Below are 19,525 nucleotides of genomic sequence, written 5' to 3'. Positions count from 1 at the left end.
TGTGAGTTTGAGGCCAGTTCTACCTATGTAGAGAGTTCTAGGACATCAGAGCTTCATAGGGATGCTGTCTCAAAGTTTTGAATTGGACAGCTGTCTTTCTGGGGCTATTCTGTACACTTTCTAGTCATTTACATATGGCAAATCAAAGTCCTTCACAACACTCCCACAAAGTAGGCATTATGCCAGCTCCTCTGTACCAAAGAATAAATGAGTCCAGAGAGGGAAAGTGATTTGCTGAGGTCACACAGCATGGAAACAGATGAGGTGGGATTTGAACCTGAGTATGTAGCAATTTCATTCAACTGAAGAGATTGTTGCTTGCCTTTTGCTTTTCCTGGGTGACACTCATTTCCTTATTCTGGCACAAGGATGACTCTCTGAGTGTCACTGGATAAGGGGACAGCTGCCCTCTGGACCATGGTCACTTGCCACCTGATGACAAGCAGGCTGGTCAGGACCATGTTGAGGATGGCAGTGGCATAGCCCCAGCTCAGCTGGCACGCTCCGCTGTGGTACATGGAGGAGCCTTCACAGACTTCTTTGGCGAATGAGGAAGCCAGAGTGGCTGGAAAAATCAGCAGACCTATAAGCATGAAGACTGCTAGGGACAGCAGAAAAAGAAAGTCACTGTATAGGTCAGGGCTTCTGGGCTGATTTGTGATCCTAGCACCCTGCCTGCCCTATATATCCATCTGTTTATTCAGCAATCCATCCAATTAACACATCCATCCTTTAATGTACCCATCCATCGATCCATCCATCCATCCATTCATTTACCCACGTACCCAACCACTCACCCACCCATTGACCCATCTTCTATCCACTGTAGAAACATATATATATATATATTTCTCTCTATATATACATATATAGAAACATATATATATGTAGAAACATATATGTATATATGTAGAAACATATATATATATGTAGAAACATATATATGTATATATACACATACACATATACACATGCACTCACACACAGACATATGCACATGCACACACACATGCACACACATGTACACACACATGCACACACAGAGACACACAGATGAACACACATACAAGAACACATATGCACATGTACTCACGTTCAGGCACACACTCATGTGCACACACAGACACACAATGCACACATATAAACCATGCTCAAGCACCTGTGCTCCATTCTCAGCCCCCATGAGCACAGTGAATTGTTTCTCAGAGCTTCATGCAGTGTCTTGCTAGTGTTTAATTTTAAATGGACCCCACCCCAGGAAGGAGCCCTGGCAGAGAGGAATGTCTTGCTTTTGCTTTGCTTGTTGCCACGTGTATGGGAGTACAACTCTGGGGTGTCAAGTTGCAGATTGCTGGGGAATTTTGACACTATCTACTTAGGTGTACTCTTCCCATAGATCCTAAAGATCCAAATTCTATTAAAACCAAATTAAAAGCAAAAGGAATTCCTAGAACTCCTAGGTGTGTATTAAGGATAGAAACAAAACAAGCAGATATCTTGGATGTCCTCCCGCTGAGAGAAAGAAAGGAGGAGGAGCCTTCAAGCCAGGCAGTGGTGGCACACACCTTTAATCCCAGCACTTGGGAGGCAGAGGCAGGCGGATTTCTGAGTTCGAGGCCAGCCTGGTTTACAGAGTGAGTCCCAGGACAGCCAGGGCTACACAGAGAAACCCTGTTTCGGGAAAAAAAGAAAAAGAAAAGAAAAAGAAAAGAAAAGAAAAGAAAGAAAAAGAAAAAAGAAAAGAAAGAAAGAAAGAAAGAAAGAAAGAAGGAAAGAAAAGAAAGGAGCCTTCAGTCCAGAGCCTGGCAGACCTAGGTGAGGTGGGGAAAGGAGGGTAATGCCAGGCAAGACACTGGCGATTAGGAGAGACGGCTCCCTGCTAAGGGGCTATGTCACAGTGCCAAGTCCTGAGCAGATCCCTGCAGAGACAGGAGGGGACAGTGAAGTGAGTGTGGGATTACAGCATCAGAGAGAAGTGGGCAGCTAGAGAGGTGAGGCCAGGACAGGGAGGGCTAAGGCAGGAGAGAGAGACTTGAGTTTCCTTCTGACTGCCATGGGAAGCCCTTGGAAGGTGGATAAGCCAGCCAGCTGGCTGGATCTGATTTCACTTCAGCTAGACTTGCCCAGTGCAATAGGGAAAGTGGGGGAACTGGGACCCGTGGGAACTTGTTCTAACTTAGGTGAGAGGAGTGGAGGGTGGAGGGTCACTGTTGGGCTTCGGGTGAGCTAGAGAAGAGCCTCCCTCCTCTGCTGAAGTGAGGGTCAGACTTCAGCATCTTCTCAGCTCTTAGTTGGGCATGCTTGGGCAGTGCATAGCCTACCAACTGTGCAGTGGTAGTGCTACTAAGCATGGTGCAGAATGGGTGGATGAAAGAGAAACATAGAGGTAGACCAGCTCTCTCTCTCTCCCTCCCCCCCCTCTCTCTCTCTCACACACACACACACACACACTCACCAGCCAAGCATAATTTACAGTGTGTATGGTGCAGGACCTGGCATAGGACCAGGTCAGCTAAGACCAGCTCCATGTGGGTAGCTTCAACATCATGTGTTCCCTTGCCCCCAAGTCCTGAATTGCTAAAGATGGGAATAGTTCACTCTCCTGGGGTTCACCTCAGAAATCTCAGCACTGTGCAAGAGTCTACCTGCTGCTGCCTGCACCACAGGTGTCGGACCAAAGCCCCTCCTGGGAAACAACCTTCTGGGGGCCAGTGCCCAGGCCGAGAGGAGAAGAGCACAGATGGACAGCAAAAGCCAGCCTCCCAGGAGCGCTGCAGCTGAGACCTTGGGAGAGAGGAGAGAGCACATGGATGGGGCACAGGGCAGTCCCTGTGCCCTTTGTCCACTACAATGTTTCCAACAGCTATGTGTAACTCCTGTTCGGCTACTTTGTAGGTTATTTCTTCCACCCTTCTCTACTCCTTCCCACCCTTTCAACTCCCTAACACTAAATAGGAAAGAAAAAAGGATATGGGGGTAGGGGGAGGAAGGGGGACAGAGTTATCATTAGACTACATTCTGCTGATTAGGGCCATTGAATCCCTTGGGGGCAACTTTTATCTTCGCCTTCAGGATTTGTAATTTACTCTTTTTGTTTCTTCTTTGCACACAAATACCTAATAAACTATGACCGACAACAACCAACCAACACTCCTCACCTCTTGGAACCTTAGCACTCATCTCCCCTCTGAAAAGTCTCCAGAATTCCTAAATGTCAGGCAATCACAGAAACTATCTGCAGCTGGCAAAATTACACCTTCTGCTAGAGCACGAGGCAAATCCTAGTCAGCTGCTGTGGACAGTCTGAAGCAGCCCCGTATCCCACACCTGGGATCAAAATGAAAGCATATTCCCACAACATCTCTGTGTTTTGTAAAGAGACCAAATTTCCAAATTGTCACTGCAACTATGTGTTACTATAGCCCTATTTCCCTTAAATAAATTGATCCAGAGATTGCAAGCCCTTTGCCTTGAGACACACAGCCAATCAAATAAGCAGAAGTAGAATCCAGGCCAATGAACCACTACATCCTGCCCTGACTAAGCACTTGCCAGGATCACCAGGAGAAGGCCCTAATCCACAATGTCACCTTTGTGATCAATTTTGAGGGCTGTATAATCTTCCTCCTAGGTGCTGGTCTAAGTACCTGGTCTTCACCCTCCCCAAGTTGATCACCATGACACTCCAAAGACTTGAACACCTCATCTTTTGTCTGTTAATCCCAGCAGTGCCTGGGGTGGAGTCAGGTAGGGGTGTGCAGGTTGTATACTGCAGAACCACCACAGACTTGCTTATTGATGACAAGGACTTCTTAGCAGGTGGCAGTATGGTGTCTTGAAGAAGGTGCCTTTTCCTGGTTTGCACAAACAAAGGTTTTCTGGGGGCTAAGAGCTGCCTCTAGACAGAAGTCACACCCACCCAATGCCTGCAGAGCCCTAAGAACCCATGTGCTCAGACACTGGGATACCCACTGGTTAGCAAAAGACCCCGGAGCCCATTCCTTGGGAACCAGCAGCGCTGGAAGAGCTTGTGTCTCACCTTCCAGGGCAAGCTGGGCATGTCCTTCAGGGACCCAAAGGTCACACAGCTCTGGTTCCAGTGGTCATTCTGTGGCCAGGAGCAGTAGATAAAGACACCATAGGAGGAGGAAGGACTCTGGAACCAGGCGGGGGAGATGAGGCTGAGGCCAGACATGCTGGTGAGGGAGAGTCCCAGAACAGCCCTCACACCGACCTCGACCTCCATCGGCAATGTCGCTGACCTAGGGGTCAAGCCGAGGTGAGAGATGAAGAGGGTGTGATGAGGTGAGCCAGCACCAGGACACACCAGGTCCATTCAGTAGCTTGCTCATTCACACATGCTGGCCTTCCTCAACCCAAGTCTCTCTCAGTGCGTGTGAGAAGCAATCTAGACTGGGAAGGCACACCCTGGAAGTGGGCAGCATAAAGCTGGGGTCCTGGCTGAATAAAAGTAAAACAGTGGGCTAAATATCAACCTCTCTCTCTCTCTCTCTCTCTCTCTCTCTCTCTCCTCTCTTTTTCTCTGCTTCCTACTGCAGATGTAACAGGCTGCCACCCCTGCCGCCCCTCCCACCGTGCCACCCCTCCGACCATCTTGCCCCTCCCACCATGAATATAGTACCCTCAAACTGTCAGCCAGAACAAACCCTTCCTCCTTTAAGTCCCTTCTTGTCAGGCAGTTGACCACAACAAGAAGAATAATGCCTCCCTTGTCCAAAAGGACAGCCCTGTCCTGAAATGTAGCATCTCTTAAACCTCATACTCCCAGGCTGGGTTTGTGGCACCGTCCCACCCATCAGCAAACCCCTCCCCATGGAGGCCATGGGGCTTGTCCGCGTTGTTCAGCGTGGACTAGGATTTGGTGATGTTTTGGCAGCTCCTTGGGTGTCTGTGGATCCATCTGCTCCTGTCCCACTAGACTGCCTTGTTTCCAGGATGATTCTTACTGCCATCAAGAGTCCCATCTCCTCAAACCACCCTGTCGGGGTGGGCATTCCATGCTAGGATCTATGGGGGAACCACATAGACACTCAGTCTCCAGCAGGATTCGGGTGAGAATTTGGGGATATAGTGCTGTGGTCTGTCTGGCACAGTCTGTCCAGCTGCAGATGGGAAGGGTTAGGGTTAGAGTTAGAGTTAGGGTTAGGAGTGAGGTCCTACTGAGAGCAGAGGCACCAGTGACAGCTATGGGTGATTTATGGGATCAATATTACTGAGGGAACAAACTTAATTATCTGCAGCTGGCAAGAATGCCCAGTGAGAAATTCTAAACTCTTAAGTGAACATACAGACAGCCGGATATACATTTGGTAATTAATTCTTGCTGGCAGCAGCAGGGAATTAAGTAAAGGATTAATTGTTTAAGAGTTCCTTTTTCTCTTGCCTGGGAGCCTCACCTCTGCCTGGCCAGGCTTAAAGGAGCCTTGGAGCTTTAACTCTTTTTGAACCAGGAAAAAGAAATCATGCTTGTAGGAAAAAAAAAAAAAAAAACAAACAAAAAAACCCCAAACTTTTACACCTCTCAAATATCCACAGACACACATATATTCTCTCCCTCTTTCTCTCTCTCTCTCCCTCTCTCTCCCTCCCTCTCTCTCCCTCCTCCCTTCCTCCCTCCCTCCCCCACCCCCTCTCTCTCACACACACACACATTATATATACACGTTCTGGCCAGGCCAATCCACTCCATAAGTATTCATGCATACTTAAGTATACATACCTATACTTTATACACACACATACACACACACACACATACACACACATTTGGTGGATGTAGCAACATCCCCCAACAGTAGGTTTCATTGAGCAAGCACCAACACAGAAAAAAATCACTCATTCTGGATGAAAAAATAAGTTCCAACCCTTATTGCTCAGACAATGAAAAAGCTTCTATCTTTTTACTGCTCAGTGAAAGAAGCCCTGTGAGTGAGAAAAAAAAATCTGCTTTCTTGTTGTTGTTCTTGGAATTTACGCTTTCAGGAGACTAGATCATATGGTCTTCCAAGCGTCTTTACATTCCCAAAGTTCATCATAAATCGAATAAGTTTTGGCAGGAATGTTTACAAGAGTTTCCATTAAGACTAATCATCTAAATAAACATTCATTATCTCTCACTAGCCCCCATCAGTTCATTAAATGTTTAAGACAACAATTCTTATGTTATAAGTTAGCATGGGTTTGCCAAGATTCAAATCATCTGCCTAGTGTCTCGTTAGTTTTGAAGTTTCGTATAGATAAATCCAGTCAATATTTTATCTTTTGTCCTTGCACCAAAAATAAATTGTCCTTTCTCTGTTTACGATCTTGAGTTATCAGGTAATGGTTTCACAGCTCACCTAGAAGGAATGTTTTTCCTGATTGCAACTTCGTTTCAAGCCTGCCTTCCATCCTAGTGCAATTACTGATTGCAACTTTGTTTCAAGGCTGTTTTCTATCCTAGTGCAATTAGCCTGTGACACAGGAAGGTTTACAGACCCCTAATTGCAGCTTTTATACTATAGAGGGCTCAATATCACCAGCATAAATTTAGAAGGAATTCTATAGAAGCATTTAGGAATTATAAAATCACCAATTTGTCTACATAGCATTGCTACATCTTCCTTGAGCTGCAGAAAATCTGCCTAGTAGGGTAGACTAATGCCCAGGAATCATTAGACTTAATTCAATCATGACAGAGAAGGCATATCAGCAATAAAAATCAATCCTGAACTGAGATTTCTGAAAGCCTTTGCAGCTTAGAATTTTACCCATCACAGACCATACAAAAACATTGGTCCATTTCCAGGAAAGTCATCTGCTATAAGGTATGCCTTTCCTAGATGGTTCCTGACAATGTGGACCAATGACCCTTGGGTCCCGCTAGACTTTGGCATTGTCTTAGGCCGCTTTCTGCTGCTATAACACAATATTGCAGACTGAGTCATTTATAAAGAAAAAAGAAAACTCATCTGGTTCATGGTGTTGGGAGACTGGGAAGACTAAGAGCACTGTGTAGCATCTGCTCGGCGTCTGGCAAGATGTCTAGGCTAGGTGCCCCCATCTCTTTCTCCCCCATCTTGCCCAGTGTTTCATGGTGTCCACGTGTGTATATGTATGTGTGGGCATGCATGAACATGACAGCACATGCATACAGAGGCCAGAGGTCAGCCTCAGACATGGTTCCTCGGGAGTTTCTGCCTTGTTTCTTGAGGCAAGGTCTCTCATTGGGACCTGGCGCTTGTTCATTAGGCTGACTGACCATTGAGCCCCAGGGTCCATCCATTTCTCCTCAGTGCTGGGATTACAAGCACGCACTACACTTAGCTTTTGTCTATTTGGTTTTTGAGACAGGGTCTGGCTGTCCTGGGCTCCATAGCCTCAACTCAGTGATGGTCCTGCCTCTGTTCTTGAATGCTGGGATTAAAGGCCAGTGCCCAAACTCAGCACCTCCTGGGTGTTTTACATGGGTTCTGGTGGGGGGAGGGGCAACTCATGTCCTCAGGCTTGTAATGCAAACACTTACTGACTGAACATCTCCCCAACCCTCTTCTCTTCTTACAAAGCTACCAACCATCTTAGGGGCCCACCCTCCTGACCACATCTTGACTTCCCAAAGGCCTCACCTCCAGACATCATCAACACAGGAATCTGAGGGTTAAGTTTCCAACAGGGAGTTATGAGGGACATATCCCTATCATGACAGGCAATCAAGACCAGTTTCCTAAAGGTTAAATTAAAAACCAAAACGCAAGGGCTTTAAAGTAGAGCCTTACCTAAGTAGCAACGGATACACCTCTGCCAGCCTGGAAGGAAGGAATAGCCACTTGTCCTGGTGCTGGTGGAGCTAGCAGAGCCTACTTGAGCTGTCAGCAGCTGAAACCTCTGTCAGCAACTTGAATGTGGCAAGGAATCTCAGCCCCCACCTGGGATCCTGGGTAAGACAGCCGTGTTTCTCCACGGAGCACCTAGATCCCAGCATTAGGTATGGCACACAGCAGCCAGGCTTGGGAATGTGTCTCTATTCAGGCAGGTGGAAGTGGGTGGAGAAAGATCAGCCTGGGCAGAAGGGCATGGTCAAGTGGAGGAAGCTTTTCACTCTGAGATTAGAAATCTCTCTGAGGCTGGTAGCCAGTGCGTGAGGAATCGTCCTTTGGGTGACAAAGGACTTGTTTTTGCCCTTTCACCAGAACCCACACCTCCCATGGGTCAGCTGATCTCAGGGGTGTAATTCCAGGCCAGGAGACTGTTGAATGGAGCCCCATGGCCCTGCCCTCAACTGTCCCGGGCTGCCCTGGTGTTTCTGAGTCTTTGAAAAGACTAGTCACCTGAGAAAATCACTGCAACGGAACAGGTGCCCAGAAAGCTAAGTGAGGCTTTATAACCTCAAAGCACATCCGGCCAGGCTCCAATTACTGGAGTCCACCTACAGGGAGCCTGAGGAGAACAGAAGGGAGACTTTCTCCTCTTTCTAGAGCTGACTTTTCATTTAATTGTAATTAAAACAATTATTATATGCATGGAGGGGCAGGGTGTCACAGTGTGCATACATGTTGGTTCCCTCTGTGCACTGTATACATCCCAGAGATCAAACTCAGGATGACTGGCTTGGCACTAAGTCCCTGACAGGCAGAGTCATCCTGCTGGCCCCTACAGCTGAAGAGACCTGGGCTAGCAGCCGCTGAGTGACCCTGTTCCTTTCACAGGTGGCACAGTTGAGGCTTCTGCCTCTCAACCTCACGTTCTTGGAGATGAGGAGGATTTAAGTCAGAGGCTGGGCATCCCAGTGACCTGCAGACTTTATCACAGTGAGGGCATCAGCAACTGTCCCACCAGCTCCAGCCAGAGAACAAAGGTGATCCAGGAGCCAAGATCTGTGCCCCATGTCATGCTTAGGGTCATGTAAACAAGACAGGGCCTTAAGACATATGGTCTCTACATCCATCCACCCACCCACTCATCCCTCCATCCCTCCATCCATCCACCCACCCATCCACCATCCATCTATCTATCCACCCATCCATTCATCTATCTATTATCTATCTATCTATCTATTATCTACCTATCTATCATCTATCTATCCATCTATTTATCATCTATCTAATTATCATCTATCTGTTTATCTATCTCTATGTATCTGTCATCATCTATCATCTATATATCTTTCTGTCTATCTGTATCTATTTATCTATCTGTCTATTTATAATCACCTATCTATCTATTGCCATCTAACTATCTATAATCATCTATCTATAATCATCTATCTCTCCCTACCTCCCTCACCCTCATACATGTAGCTCTCCTTTCATGCATTATCTTTCCACTCCAACCCCCACCATACTTATTAAGCATCTAGTACCTGGTACGGTCTGTCCTGGGTGCTAGGAACTGAACATGGATCAGGACAGCCACAGCCTCTCTCCCGTGGATTCCATCCCTGCCTAGAGAAGAGATGTTGAGGAAATAAATGAATATATGAAGCAGATGTGAGACAGTGTCATATGCAATGGGAGATACGTATATCCCATGATATACAAATAAAAGGAGACAGAGAATCTGCATGGAGGAGTCTTACAAAGCCTCGGGAGAAAGCCAAGTCTGACCTAAAGGTGGAGATGGGGGAGCTGTGTGGAAGGTGTAGGAGGGACACTACAGGCTGAGTGTGGAGCTGGTGCAAAGGCCCTGAGGCCAGCACCTGCAGGGCACATCAGCAGAAGCAGAGAGGCCGTGTGGGTGAGTAGAATACAGAACGAAAGGCTTCCAGGGGTGGTGGAGTCCCAGCATGGACAAACAGTGGCCAAGCTGTGTGTCAGCTATGAAGGTAAAAGTCAGCCCGACCAGATTTGCTGGGGGTATGAGAGGAAATGTGTATGTGTATGTGTGTGTGGTGGATCCCCAGGGCTTTTGGCCTGGAGTCTGGACCTGGGTGATAATAGCTGGATGAGAGGGAGCAATGGCTGAGCAGCTGAACCATGTGCATAGCAGATAGATGATTGATGGAGGATAGATGATAGACGGATAATAGAGAGAGGATAGATGATAGACGGATAATAGAGAGAGGATAGATGATAGACGGATAATAGAGAGATGATAGAGGATAGATGATAGACGGATAATAGAGAGAGGATAGATGATAGACGGATAATAGAGTGAGGATAGATGATAGACGGATAATAGAGAGAGGATAGATGATAGACGGATAATAGAGAGATGATAGAGGATAGATGATAGACGGATAATAGAGAGAGGATAGAGGATAGATGATAGACGGATAATAGAGAGATGATAGAGGATAGATGATAGACGGATAATAGAGAGATGATAGAGGATAGATGATAGACAGATAATAGAGAGATGATAGATGATAGATAGATAGATGATAGATAGATAGATAGATAGATAGATAGATAGATAGATGGTAGACAGAGATGATAGATACATAGCGATAGATAGAGATCACCAGGCTGCTCAGGAGAGACCTGAGGACAGGGTCTTTCAAAACATGGACACTCGTATCTGTCTCGACCAGGCCTGCTGGCTCTGTCACCTGGGACAAATTACAAAGACCCTGGCCTACAGCAGGGGCGCCTAACGTTTGGAGGACTGGGTTCCTTTGAAAATAGGATTTTTAAACTGTGGCTGCATTCCACATTCAAGCTTCAAACCACACAAAGACACACAACGATTGATTTACCATTCCAGGGCTCCAGTGGCACTCCACTGAAGCCTGCTAGGGCCCCTAAGCGGTGCCTGAGGCCAGCCTGGCTCCTCCTCCGACCCCTATCTTTCTCCTCCCTTCATATAGCCCCTCTGTCCAGGAACCCTACACTTTGGGTCAGGCCTCTTTAAGGTTACCTCTCCAATGTGACCTCCCCAGCTCTGGCCTTGAATGTAAATCTGTGAGCTTTTAAAAGGTGTCTTCCCCTTTAAGAGTCACGTTCAGGTTGGTGAGCACAGAGCAGGGTCACGTGAGGAGCTGGTCCGAGAAGGGTGTGTATGTACTCACCAGAGTGCGGTTTCCTTCCTGAAATCAATAGCTATTCATTCTGGGCTAACCGATGGGCTGGACCAAGAGGGAAACTCCAGCCTCAAATAGGATGGGGGGAGGGGTTGGATTCCTGGGTAGGGGAAGGCACATATAGGGGTACCCGAGACACTATTAAATACTGGTGCCCAAGTTGGGTATCCAAGCGTCCACTCCCTGAGTCTCTCTGTCTCCGTAGGAAGCTATTGCTGCAGGATGCACCAGCAGAGGGCGCGCTCGCTCCACCTTTTGCCGTGGGCTAATTCCCGCGGCTTCTAGCTGAGGCTTGGCCAGCCTCACCAGGCATTTCCTGTAATTGCTCCTTTCCCTTCACTTTCTCCAAATCTGTCTTCCCTCGCTCCCGTAGGACTGGAGTCACCTCCCCAAAGACGCCTGAGCATGCCCAAGTTTGCCCGGGGCTTTGTTTGCCAGACTGAGCTTCCTGCTGTGTGACTGAGCTTCAGCTCTCACCTCTGTGGATGGGGGCTGAAGAGACGTCGCCTCTTAGAAGGTTGTGACCCTCGAAGCAGAATCCCCTGGCTTGCTTCACGGCTAGTTTCACTAGCACCACCCCTACTGGGGAACTCGGGGGTCCCATTTGCGGGTTCTTTGTCTTCCAGTGAACTTAGAAGAAAACTTTTTATAGGAGTTTGAGAGAAAGCTGGTCAGGTAGGCTGGAGGGAGCAGCTGCCTGTAGGAGGGGGATGGAGAGAATCTGGGCTGGTCAGTTACAGGTCAGAAAAGCAGGAACAGGAGCCGGGATGCCTGAAGCATTCATTTACCTGGAGCAGGCTTCCAGGTAGGATCCCAGACAGCGGGCAGGCTCATCAGGGAGGGTCTGAGCAGCAGAGTGCATGTGTGCAGTTTGGATTATATGACCGTGCCTCTCGTTAAAGGCAGAGTTATTTTTCCCATCTTAATTCTATTCTGAGCACAGTCTCACTTAGCCCAGGCTTGCCTTGAATTCTCTTTGACGCCGAGGATAACCCTTTGCCTCCATCCTACCATGCAGCCCAGCAGCATCCCAGATGGAATCGAACCCAGGGCTGGTAACCGCTGTCCACTGAGCCACATACCCCCACTCCACCCTTCACCCCCCGCCCCCATCATTCTGTGCATCTTCAGGTTCTGTTTTCCTATTCAGGTGATTGGCAGAGCAAGTGAGACATCCATCGTGAGAGGATAATTGTGTCCCTGTTGTCTCAGAACCACAATTTAGATCCTGTCTCCTCCTGGCCCGGAGGTATGATTCGGGTCCCTGCTCGTTGTCCACCAGTGAGCACCTTCCTCTGAGCTTCAGGGAAATTAAATCTTGAGGAGGGCCACCCGGCACACTCTCCCTTTTCTTAGAAATCAGTGTGTTACCATGGAAACGGGGGGGGGACAGAGTCCAAGGATGATTATGAGTGGGAGGGTCTGTAATAAACAGCAAGACAAAAGCAACTTAGTGGAGAAAGGCTTGTTCTGGCTTTACACTTCCCAAGGGATCCAACCCATCATGGTGGGGAGAGCATGGTGGTCACGGAGTGGGAGGCCGGCTGGGGAAGCAGAGAGCGGACAGGAAGTGGAGCCAGGCCATGAAACCCCAGGGCCTTTCTTTCCCCCAAGTGACTCATTTCCTCCCCTCCCCTTCCTAGAGCATCATCTCTCAACCTTCCTAACACCACGACCCTTTAACACAGTTCTTCATGCTGTGCTGACCCCTGACCGTAAAATTAATTCTTTGCTATTTCACAGCTGTAACTTTGCCACTGTTATGAATCATAATGTAAAATCTGATATGTTATATGCTCCTAAATGACCCCCTGCAGGGGTCGTGACCCACAGGTTGAGAACCACTCTCCTAAATTTCCCTCGACCTTCCCAGACAACTTCACTTGATAGAGAACTGATATTTTAACGTCTGTGCCTACAGGGGAATGTTTCACACTCAAACCACAACAGGGCCCACCCTTGGTGACCAAGAGCCCTGAATCGTGTCCTGTGACAATGCTGGCTCTAAGTGCGGTTCCGTCGTGAGGGTCAGCTTTGTCTCAGTATGTGAAGTACGGAATCCATTTCTACCTGGTGAATCCCCTGGCTTCTGGGTGAACTGACTGGAAAGCTAAGGTTAGAGGGATGGTCATTAAGCCAAGGATAGACCAGCTGAGGGCAAGGTCCTCCTGGTAGGGCAGGGCAGTACAGTAGAGGTTTGGACTCAAGAGAAAACATTTCAAAGAATAGATTGGTTCTTACCGTCAAAAACCAGGAAGGGCTGGGATGTGTCTGAGTTGGTAGTAGAGTGCTTGCCTGGTCAGCAGGAAGTGCTGGATCTGGTCCCCAGCATCCATAGACCCGGCATCGTGACACAGGACTGTAATCCTAGCACTTGGGAGGCTGAGGCAGGAGGACTAACACAGGTTTCAGACTAGTTGTATTGAAACCCTGGCAATGAAATAAAGCAAAGGCCAAGAATGGCTGAAACAGGGCCCTGCCAGGTAGCTGTGATTTCTAGGGCTACCCAGTCAGTAAGGCAGTAAAACAGCCCCACCCTACAGGACAAATGAAGCACACTGTGCGCGGTCCCGCTGGCTACCTGGGTGCTCAGGGTGCACTGAGTCTGGGCAGAGCCATGGTGGAATCTCCATTGTTATTGAAATGCTGTTAGAGAGCTGTATTCCCACAGACTTCCTGGAGGAGGCTGATGGTGGCAGATAAAAGATTCTGGGACAGTCCCTGGGGTGTGCTGTCCTCTGTGTAACAGAACGGACAAGGCTGGGGTTCTGGCTCCGGGTAGAATGTGGAACCTGACACTCCCTGCTCAGGGTGTAATCCCTGGGCTGGTGTGGCTGGCAGCCTCTCACCTGGCCAGCACAAGAGAATCTGGAGGAGTCCAACCTGTCTCCCAGGAAGTCTCCACCCAGGAGGACCCAGGTGCTTCTGGGAGTTGTAGTTTGGTTTGCTTTGGTGTTTCCTCAGCTTGGCTTGAGTTGACAGAGTGAGGAATGGGGCTGGGGTAGCCACAGGGGACATATCTAGGTCTGGGGTCTGTGGGGTGTTGGGAAAGACACTGCTTTGTTCCTTTCAGAGCTTATATTCAGAGACAGACTGGCAGTGTGTGGGCAGGGGAGGGGGAGGGGGCATTCCCTTGTCTGGGGAGACCAGAATAACAAACATCTGGCTACTCAAAAGCATTCTGACACCTGTTTTGTAAGAAGTGATTTGCATAAGAGATACTGGAAGTTTCTCAGAGCTTCTGGAGGAAAGATGGCACATAGTGGGGCATCACAGATTGACCATTCATACACATCTATTCATTGAGCGCCTACTGTGTCTCAGCCCTGAGGTAGGCACTGTGAATCAGGTGGGTGTCCAATACCTTTCTAAAGTATCTCTAGACAGGAGTGGACACAAACTATTTTTGAATTTAGTTTTATTTAATATGTCCTTGTAGGTTTTGGTTTTTCAAGACAGGGTTTCTCTGTATAGCTCTGGCTGTCCTGGAACTAGCTCTGTAGACCAGGCTGGCCTCGAATTGAGAGATTCACCTGCCTCTGCCTCTGCCTGCTGAGTGCTGTCACAATCAGCACACCAAACATTTTTATTTATAGTAATATACAAACTCCACATAAGAGCTCTGCTTTTAGGTGGACTTTGAGGAATTTCATCTTGCAGACCAACCATTCAAACTCAAAGACTTCCTCCCCACCCCCAGGGAATGGAACGGCAGAATCTTATGTGACATTGTTTGGGATTGCTCCACTTGATAACTGTGTCCATGGGATCCAGATGACCCATACCACTGCTGGGCTCTGTCACTGTGGACCAGAGAAGCCTCAGGTGGCTCCAGGGTATTCTGCAAGGCATTAACCCTTACTTCAAAAGGGTCAGAATTCAAAGGACTGTATGAGTTGTACACACACACACACACACCTGCACACTTGTCACCACCACCACCACCAATAGTCGGAGGCAGAGAGGAGGCAGGAGAGTGGCAGACAGGTTCTCTGGAAGCCACACTGCTGCTTGGGTCTCTGTCTCTTTTCTTGACGATGGCCTCGCTTACAATAAAAGAATAAACTATGTCCCATTTCCTCGGGGAGCATGTGTCATAAATATGATTCAATTTATCCATGCGATGTTACTCTAAGGCTGGTGAAGCCCCATGAGACCTTGGATCTGCCAGCTTGCCTCAGAGCTGAGTCCCCAGAGCCCAGTGTACAAAAGGGACTTAGCCAAGATGCAGGAGCTGGCAGGGTAGGGTTCCGAAGATGTCCCAGCTACGGGAGGGGGGTGTGTGGGGGTGCTGGGGGGAGGGGGAAGGAGAAAGAGACATGAGAGAGAATGGGTTGAATTCAGGAGTTCAAACTTGAGTAATGTAGGGAGAGCCTCTGGGGAGAGAGAGAGAGAGAGAGAGAGAGGGAGGGAGAGCGAGTTAGTTAGTGGTGGAATGCACCACTTTTGTAAGACTAGAAATTATTTATTTTATTTTATTATATATTCGTTATTTTATTTATTTACACTTCAAGATGGGCAGTAGTGGCTCATGCCTTTAATCCCAGCACTTGGGAGGCAGAGGCAGACAGATTTCTGAGTTCGAGGCCAGCCTGGTCTACAGAGTGAGTTCCGGACAGTCAGGGCTATACAGAGAAACTCTGTCTTAGAAAAAACAAAAACAAAAACAAAACAAACAAACAAAAAGTAAAAGAAAAAAAAGTACATTTGAAATGTTATCCCCTCTTCCCGGTTTCCTCTCCCTAAACCCCCTACCCTATTCCCCTTCCAAGCTAGAGTTTATTTCAAACATGGCAGCCAACCTCCTGTAACCTGTTTCCTGGGATTTGTTGCCCTCTTCTGGTCTCTGCTGGCACCGGCACTTAGGTGCACATATACACATATCTAACAATAAAAGAAATCGTTTTTTGTTTTTAAGAGGAAGGAAAATAAAAAGAAAGAAAAAAAGGAACCGTGGTCGATATGATTAATGAAAACGAACAAGGCAGCTGGTCAGGAATGCGCAGTAGCAGGGCCATTGGTGGGCAATGCTCTGTCCACCCCACCGCGGGACACACAGTAGGTGCCTTGGCCAGGACCGTGGCGCAATGCCGCTTCTATCCAGCAGGGAGCGCGCCTCGCACAGTCTCGCGACTCGGGCTCCCGCGCTCCGCCCCTCGCTGCTCTGCGCAGGCGCCACCGGGTGCGGTTGCCACGGCGACGGGGCGCTTCCCGCCCGAGCCCCGCCCCCAGCGGCGAGGCTGCGCGCGCCGCGGCAGGTGCGGGCGGGCAGGTGCGGCGCGGCGAGCCACTGCGGTAGGTGCGCGGAGGGCGCGGGGGCGCGCGGGCGGGCGCGGGGGCGCGCAGAGACGCACGGGGACGCCCACTCTTGCCCGCGGGGCCGCGTGTAAAGTTGGCGAAGTTGGCGGAGGGCAAAGCAGAGAGCGGGGAGGAGCCGCGTGCGGAGTCCGGCTGCGGACTTGGGGGGATCCCGTTGCATCTTCGGCCGGGGAATGCCGGCTGAGGACGCCTAGGGCTGGCCCCGCTCCCCCACGCGCGTCCGCGGCTCGCGCGTGCCTCGGGATCGCGCCGTGCAGGCCAGGGCTGACCTTCCTCTGGCCGGGAAGCTGTGGCCTTTCGGAGGGACGGCGCCTGTTGCAGAGAGCTGTCCCCGGAGGGCCTGTGGCTGGCGCTGGAGCCTGCGCCCTGCCCCGGGGTCGCGCCCTCCGGGGTGGCGCGCGCACTGCCCTGGTCCGCGGTGACAAAGATGTGTAACTTGGACTCTCTTCCACTGGGGACGAGTTGCCGCTCCAGGCCGCGCACCGAGAAGCGCTGGGGCTGGTTAATCAGTAACTGGGACTCTAGAGGAGGCTTCGAGCGGCCAACTTTCTCCTTGCCACCCCGCAGGGCAGGCGTGCGGCCAGGGCTGGGCTCCTCAGACATCCCGTTCTTGGTGGATTCGGGGAGTCCTTTTAAAGGGCTTGAGGGCTTGGCAGGAGCGCACTTAGGCCCGAAAAGGCAGACTCTGGACGCGTGGTCCAGCCTGGCCTGCAGCTGTGTGCAGAGGTACCTGGGAGTCCGTGTGGCCCAGAGCAGTTCAGAATCCGCTCCTCAGGGATGACTTTCTAGCCATTGTTAGCCTGCTCCATGTCTTTGTTGATTTGTGATATTGGGGGTGCACCCTTACCCCAGACTCTGAGCTATACACAACCTGCCCCCAGGGATCCCTGATGACTGTTGGTACTTAACTGCTCTCCAGAGGGCAAGGGAGTGCAGGGGCCATTTGTCCATCCCTGGCATCTGACCTCTCTAGCATCACTAGGATTCACCTGACCAACACACAGGATGAGCTAGCTCCGATTGATGTCCGTTCATCTATCGTTCATTCACTGAACAAATGGTTCTGTGTCAAGCACTAGACTGGAAGTCACACTCCAGAGGAGTGAACCCTGGGTCTATCTGGACAGAGAGTGGGGCAGCAGAGGAGGGACCCGTGGCTTGGGGCGAGAGGAGGATCGTGGTCTGGGGCAGAGAAGGGTGTCAGGAATTGAACCCAAGTCCTCAGGCTTGTTGGCAAGTCCCTTTACCCACTGAGTCATCTCACCAGCCTGTGGTACTTCTTTGAGACTCAAGTTCTTTAACTGTAAAATGGTGCTTTCCTCCATCGAAGGGACGTTGGTAAGGTGGGGGGTGGGTATCAGGGATGGGTCTGATTGTGTGAGCTCATGGCGGGAGCCCAGATGGAATATTGTCATGATAGCCTGTGTCATCAGAACGGTTCCTTCGAGCTGCCCAACCTAGTGTGTGTGTGTGTGTGTGTGTGTGTGTGTGTGTGTGTGTTCAAAGGTGACACTTAGGCTGAGCCTTGAGGGCTGGGTAGGAGGAGGTAGGGCAGAGGCAAGGCCTCACTCCTGGTCCTGCCCAGAGTGTAGGGCGTGTTGAGCGAATAAAAGACCTTTACACCCCTGTCCTGCATCAGAAGGCTTGGGACTGAGGGGACCAGATCCCTGCCTTGGAGGCACACACTCCTACCCCTATCTGCTTGAGATTGCAGGAGTGTGGATTAAGGCCTGCCTGCCACTTCTCTCGGGAACTTGGTGGATGTTTGGAGACAGTGAGGCAAAATCGCTGAGAAGCACCAGAGGTAAACCAAGGGGGGCTTCCTGGAGGAGGTGGGAGAGATAGGCCAGCCAGGCACCGTGGGAGGGTCAAGGAGGGTGTACTGTGTCAGGCCGCTGGGCTGAGTCCTTCTGTCTGTCTCCTCTCTGTTCTTCGTGATAGTCTTCTCAAACAGTGTTGGATGTGGAGACTCCATCACTCCTACCCATGACCAGGTCATGAAAGGGAAGCTTGGGGGACAGGAGGAGCTGAGTTCTGACCTTAGAACTGGCTGCCCATAGCCACACACCTCCCAACTCTGTGTGTCCCCATGTGGCTAGGTGTGGCCGCCCACTGCCTGCACCCCAACTGCTGGCCCCGAGTAGAGGATCACTGTTTGAGTGGAGGGCTGGACACAAGACGGGTATCTCATGGAGTCTCTTAGGCAGGAGCGTCCCTGGGCCTGAGAACTCGGAGCTCTCCTGTCCCCAGAAATCCTCAGTCAGCTGTGTGGGAGAGAGGGCGAGACGCCTATCGGGAAGCAGTTAAGGACTTGACTTTGGGGCCTGAGTTAACGCTGTCCTTGGTAATCGGGCGGTTAGGTGACCTTTGAAATGTTTACAGCCCTGTCTCCGTTGGGAATAGGAATATGTTTTCAAAGTATGATCGCTGACTGCTTACACCTGAGTCAGCTGCCTGCATTGTTAATATGCTCCAGGAAATGAAAGTGTCTGACCCCAGATGGCCAGCCGGACGGACGGTTTGGAGAGCCGCAGTTCCCAACCTCCCATGGCTTCACATGCACAGAATCTAACCCCTCCTGAGCCTCCGTCACACCTGTCAACCCTGACGCCTGCTTTCAGATCTGCTGTGCCCTCGCTTTAAGTCCTGGCTTTACCTGCTGTGTGACTGCAGTCTGGTGTGTTAACCTCTCTGAGCCTGCCTTTGTAAATGAGGCCAATGACTTACCCATGAGGGTAGCTGTGGGGACTGGGAAGGACTTGGCAGGTGTGTGTCGGTCCTAACTGGATAGAGAAGGTGTTCAGTGAACACAGCTGGGGTGGGGGGCTGTGGAGCGGGTCAAAGACTGATAAAAAGGTGCAGCTTGTGGCTTTGTTTTCCCAATGGCAGCAGGATGGAGCCTGCAGCCCCACAGTAGGGAAGGTCAGAGCCCCTGTAGGTTGTGTGGAGTTTGGCAGCCTACGCGCTAGTCTCTCTGAAGCGTGTGGCTCCTGTGTCGGTTTGCTTTTTATGTGATCGCTCTGTGTAACAAACATCTCCTAAATGATCGACTTTTAAACATAGGCATGTTTTGCACTCCGGTCAGTGAGTGACTTGGCTGATCTGTCCTCTGATAGATCTCCTGGCTGGTAGCAGTGAGGTGTGCTCTTTGGGGGTGTGGGGGTGTGTGGGGAGGGACAGCAGGTGTGT

The 19,525-nt window shown here is 50.0% G+C and overlaps 2 protein-coding genes across 5 annotated transcripts in view; one reads left to right on the top strand and one right to left on the bottom strand.

Moving 5' to 3' along the window:
• Positions 1-353: 353 nt before the first annotated feature.
• Tmem211 (transmembrane protein 211) lies at positions 354-9,435 on the bottom strand. 3 transcript variants are annotated; one of them, XM_031342255.1, is made up of 4 exons: positions 9,359-9,435; positions 4,040-4,262; positions 2,646-2,784; positions 354-601 (listed from the first exon to the last, which is right to left on the bottom strand). In XM_031342255.1, exons 2-4 carry the CDS (start codon positions 4,244-4,246, stop codon positions 354-356), a joined length of 594 nt encoding a protein of 197 aa, XP_031198115.1. In that variant the 5' UTR covers positions 4,247-4,262; positions 9,359-9,435. The 3 variants fall into 3 exon arrangements, with proteins under 3 accessions (XP_031198115.1, XP_031198113.1, XP_031198114.1); XM_031342253.1 differs by lacking the exon at positions 9,359-9,435 and having other exon boundaries at positions 4,040-4,423; XM_031342254.1 differs by lacking the exon at positions 9,359-9,435 and having other exon boundaries at positions 354-598; positions 4,040-4,423.
• A 6,828-nt stretch (positions 9,436-16,263) lies between these two features.
• Positions 16,264-19,525, top strand: part of Kiaa1671 (KIAA1671 ortholog) — a 137,675-nt gene continuing 134,413 nt past the window's right edge. For both annotated transcript variants that reach the window (XM_031337431.1, XM_031337432.1), the window contains exon 1: positions 16,264-16,312. The gene's annotated coding sequence lies outside the window, so the exon portion shown is untranslated. The remainder of the gene's footprint in view (positions 16,313-19,525) is intronic.

The sequence above is a fragment of the Mastomys coucha genome, unplaced genomic scaffold (genome assembly GCF_008632895.1).
Source record: "Mastomys coucha isolate ucsf_1 unplaced genomic scaffold, UCSF_Mcou_1 pScaffold22, whole genome shotgun sequence".
NCBI classification, from domain to species: Eukaryota; Metazoa; Chordata; class Mammalia; order Rodentia; family Muridae; genus Mastomys; species Mastomys coucha.
This window is presented reverse-complemented; position numbering and strand designations above follow the sequence as displayed.

Bases quoted from the DNA above. Each gene is read 5' to 3' on its own strand.
- Tmem211 (XM_031342253.1), bottom strand. From the start codon at position 4,336: ATGGACCTGGTGTGTCCTGGTGCTGGCTCACCTCATCACACCCTCTTC. The intron at 2,785-4,039 runs GTGAGACACAAG...CTCTCTCCCAAG, and splicing joins TGCCCAGCTTGCCCTGGAAG to GTCTCAGCTGCAGCGCTCCT. The intron at 602-2,645 runs GTAGACTCTTGC...TGCTGTCCCTAG, and splicing joins TGTGGTGCAGGCAGCAGCAG to CAGTCTTCATGCTTATAGGT.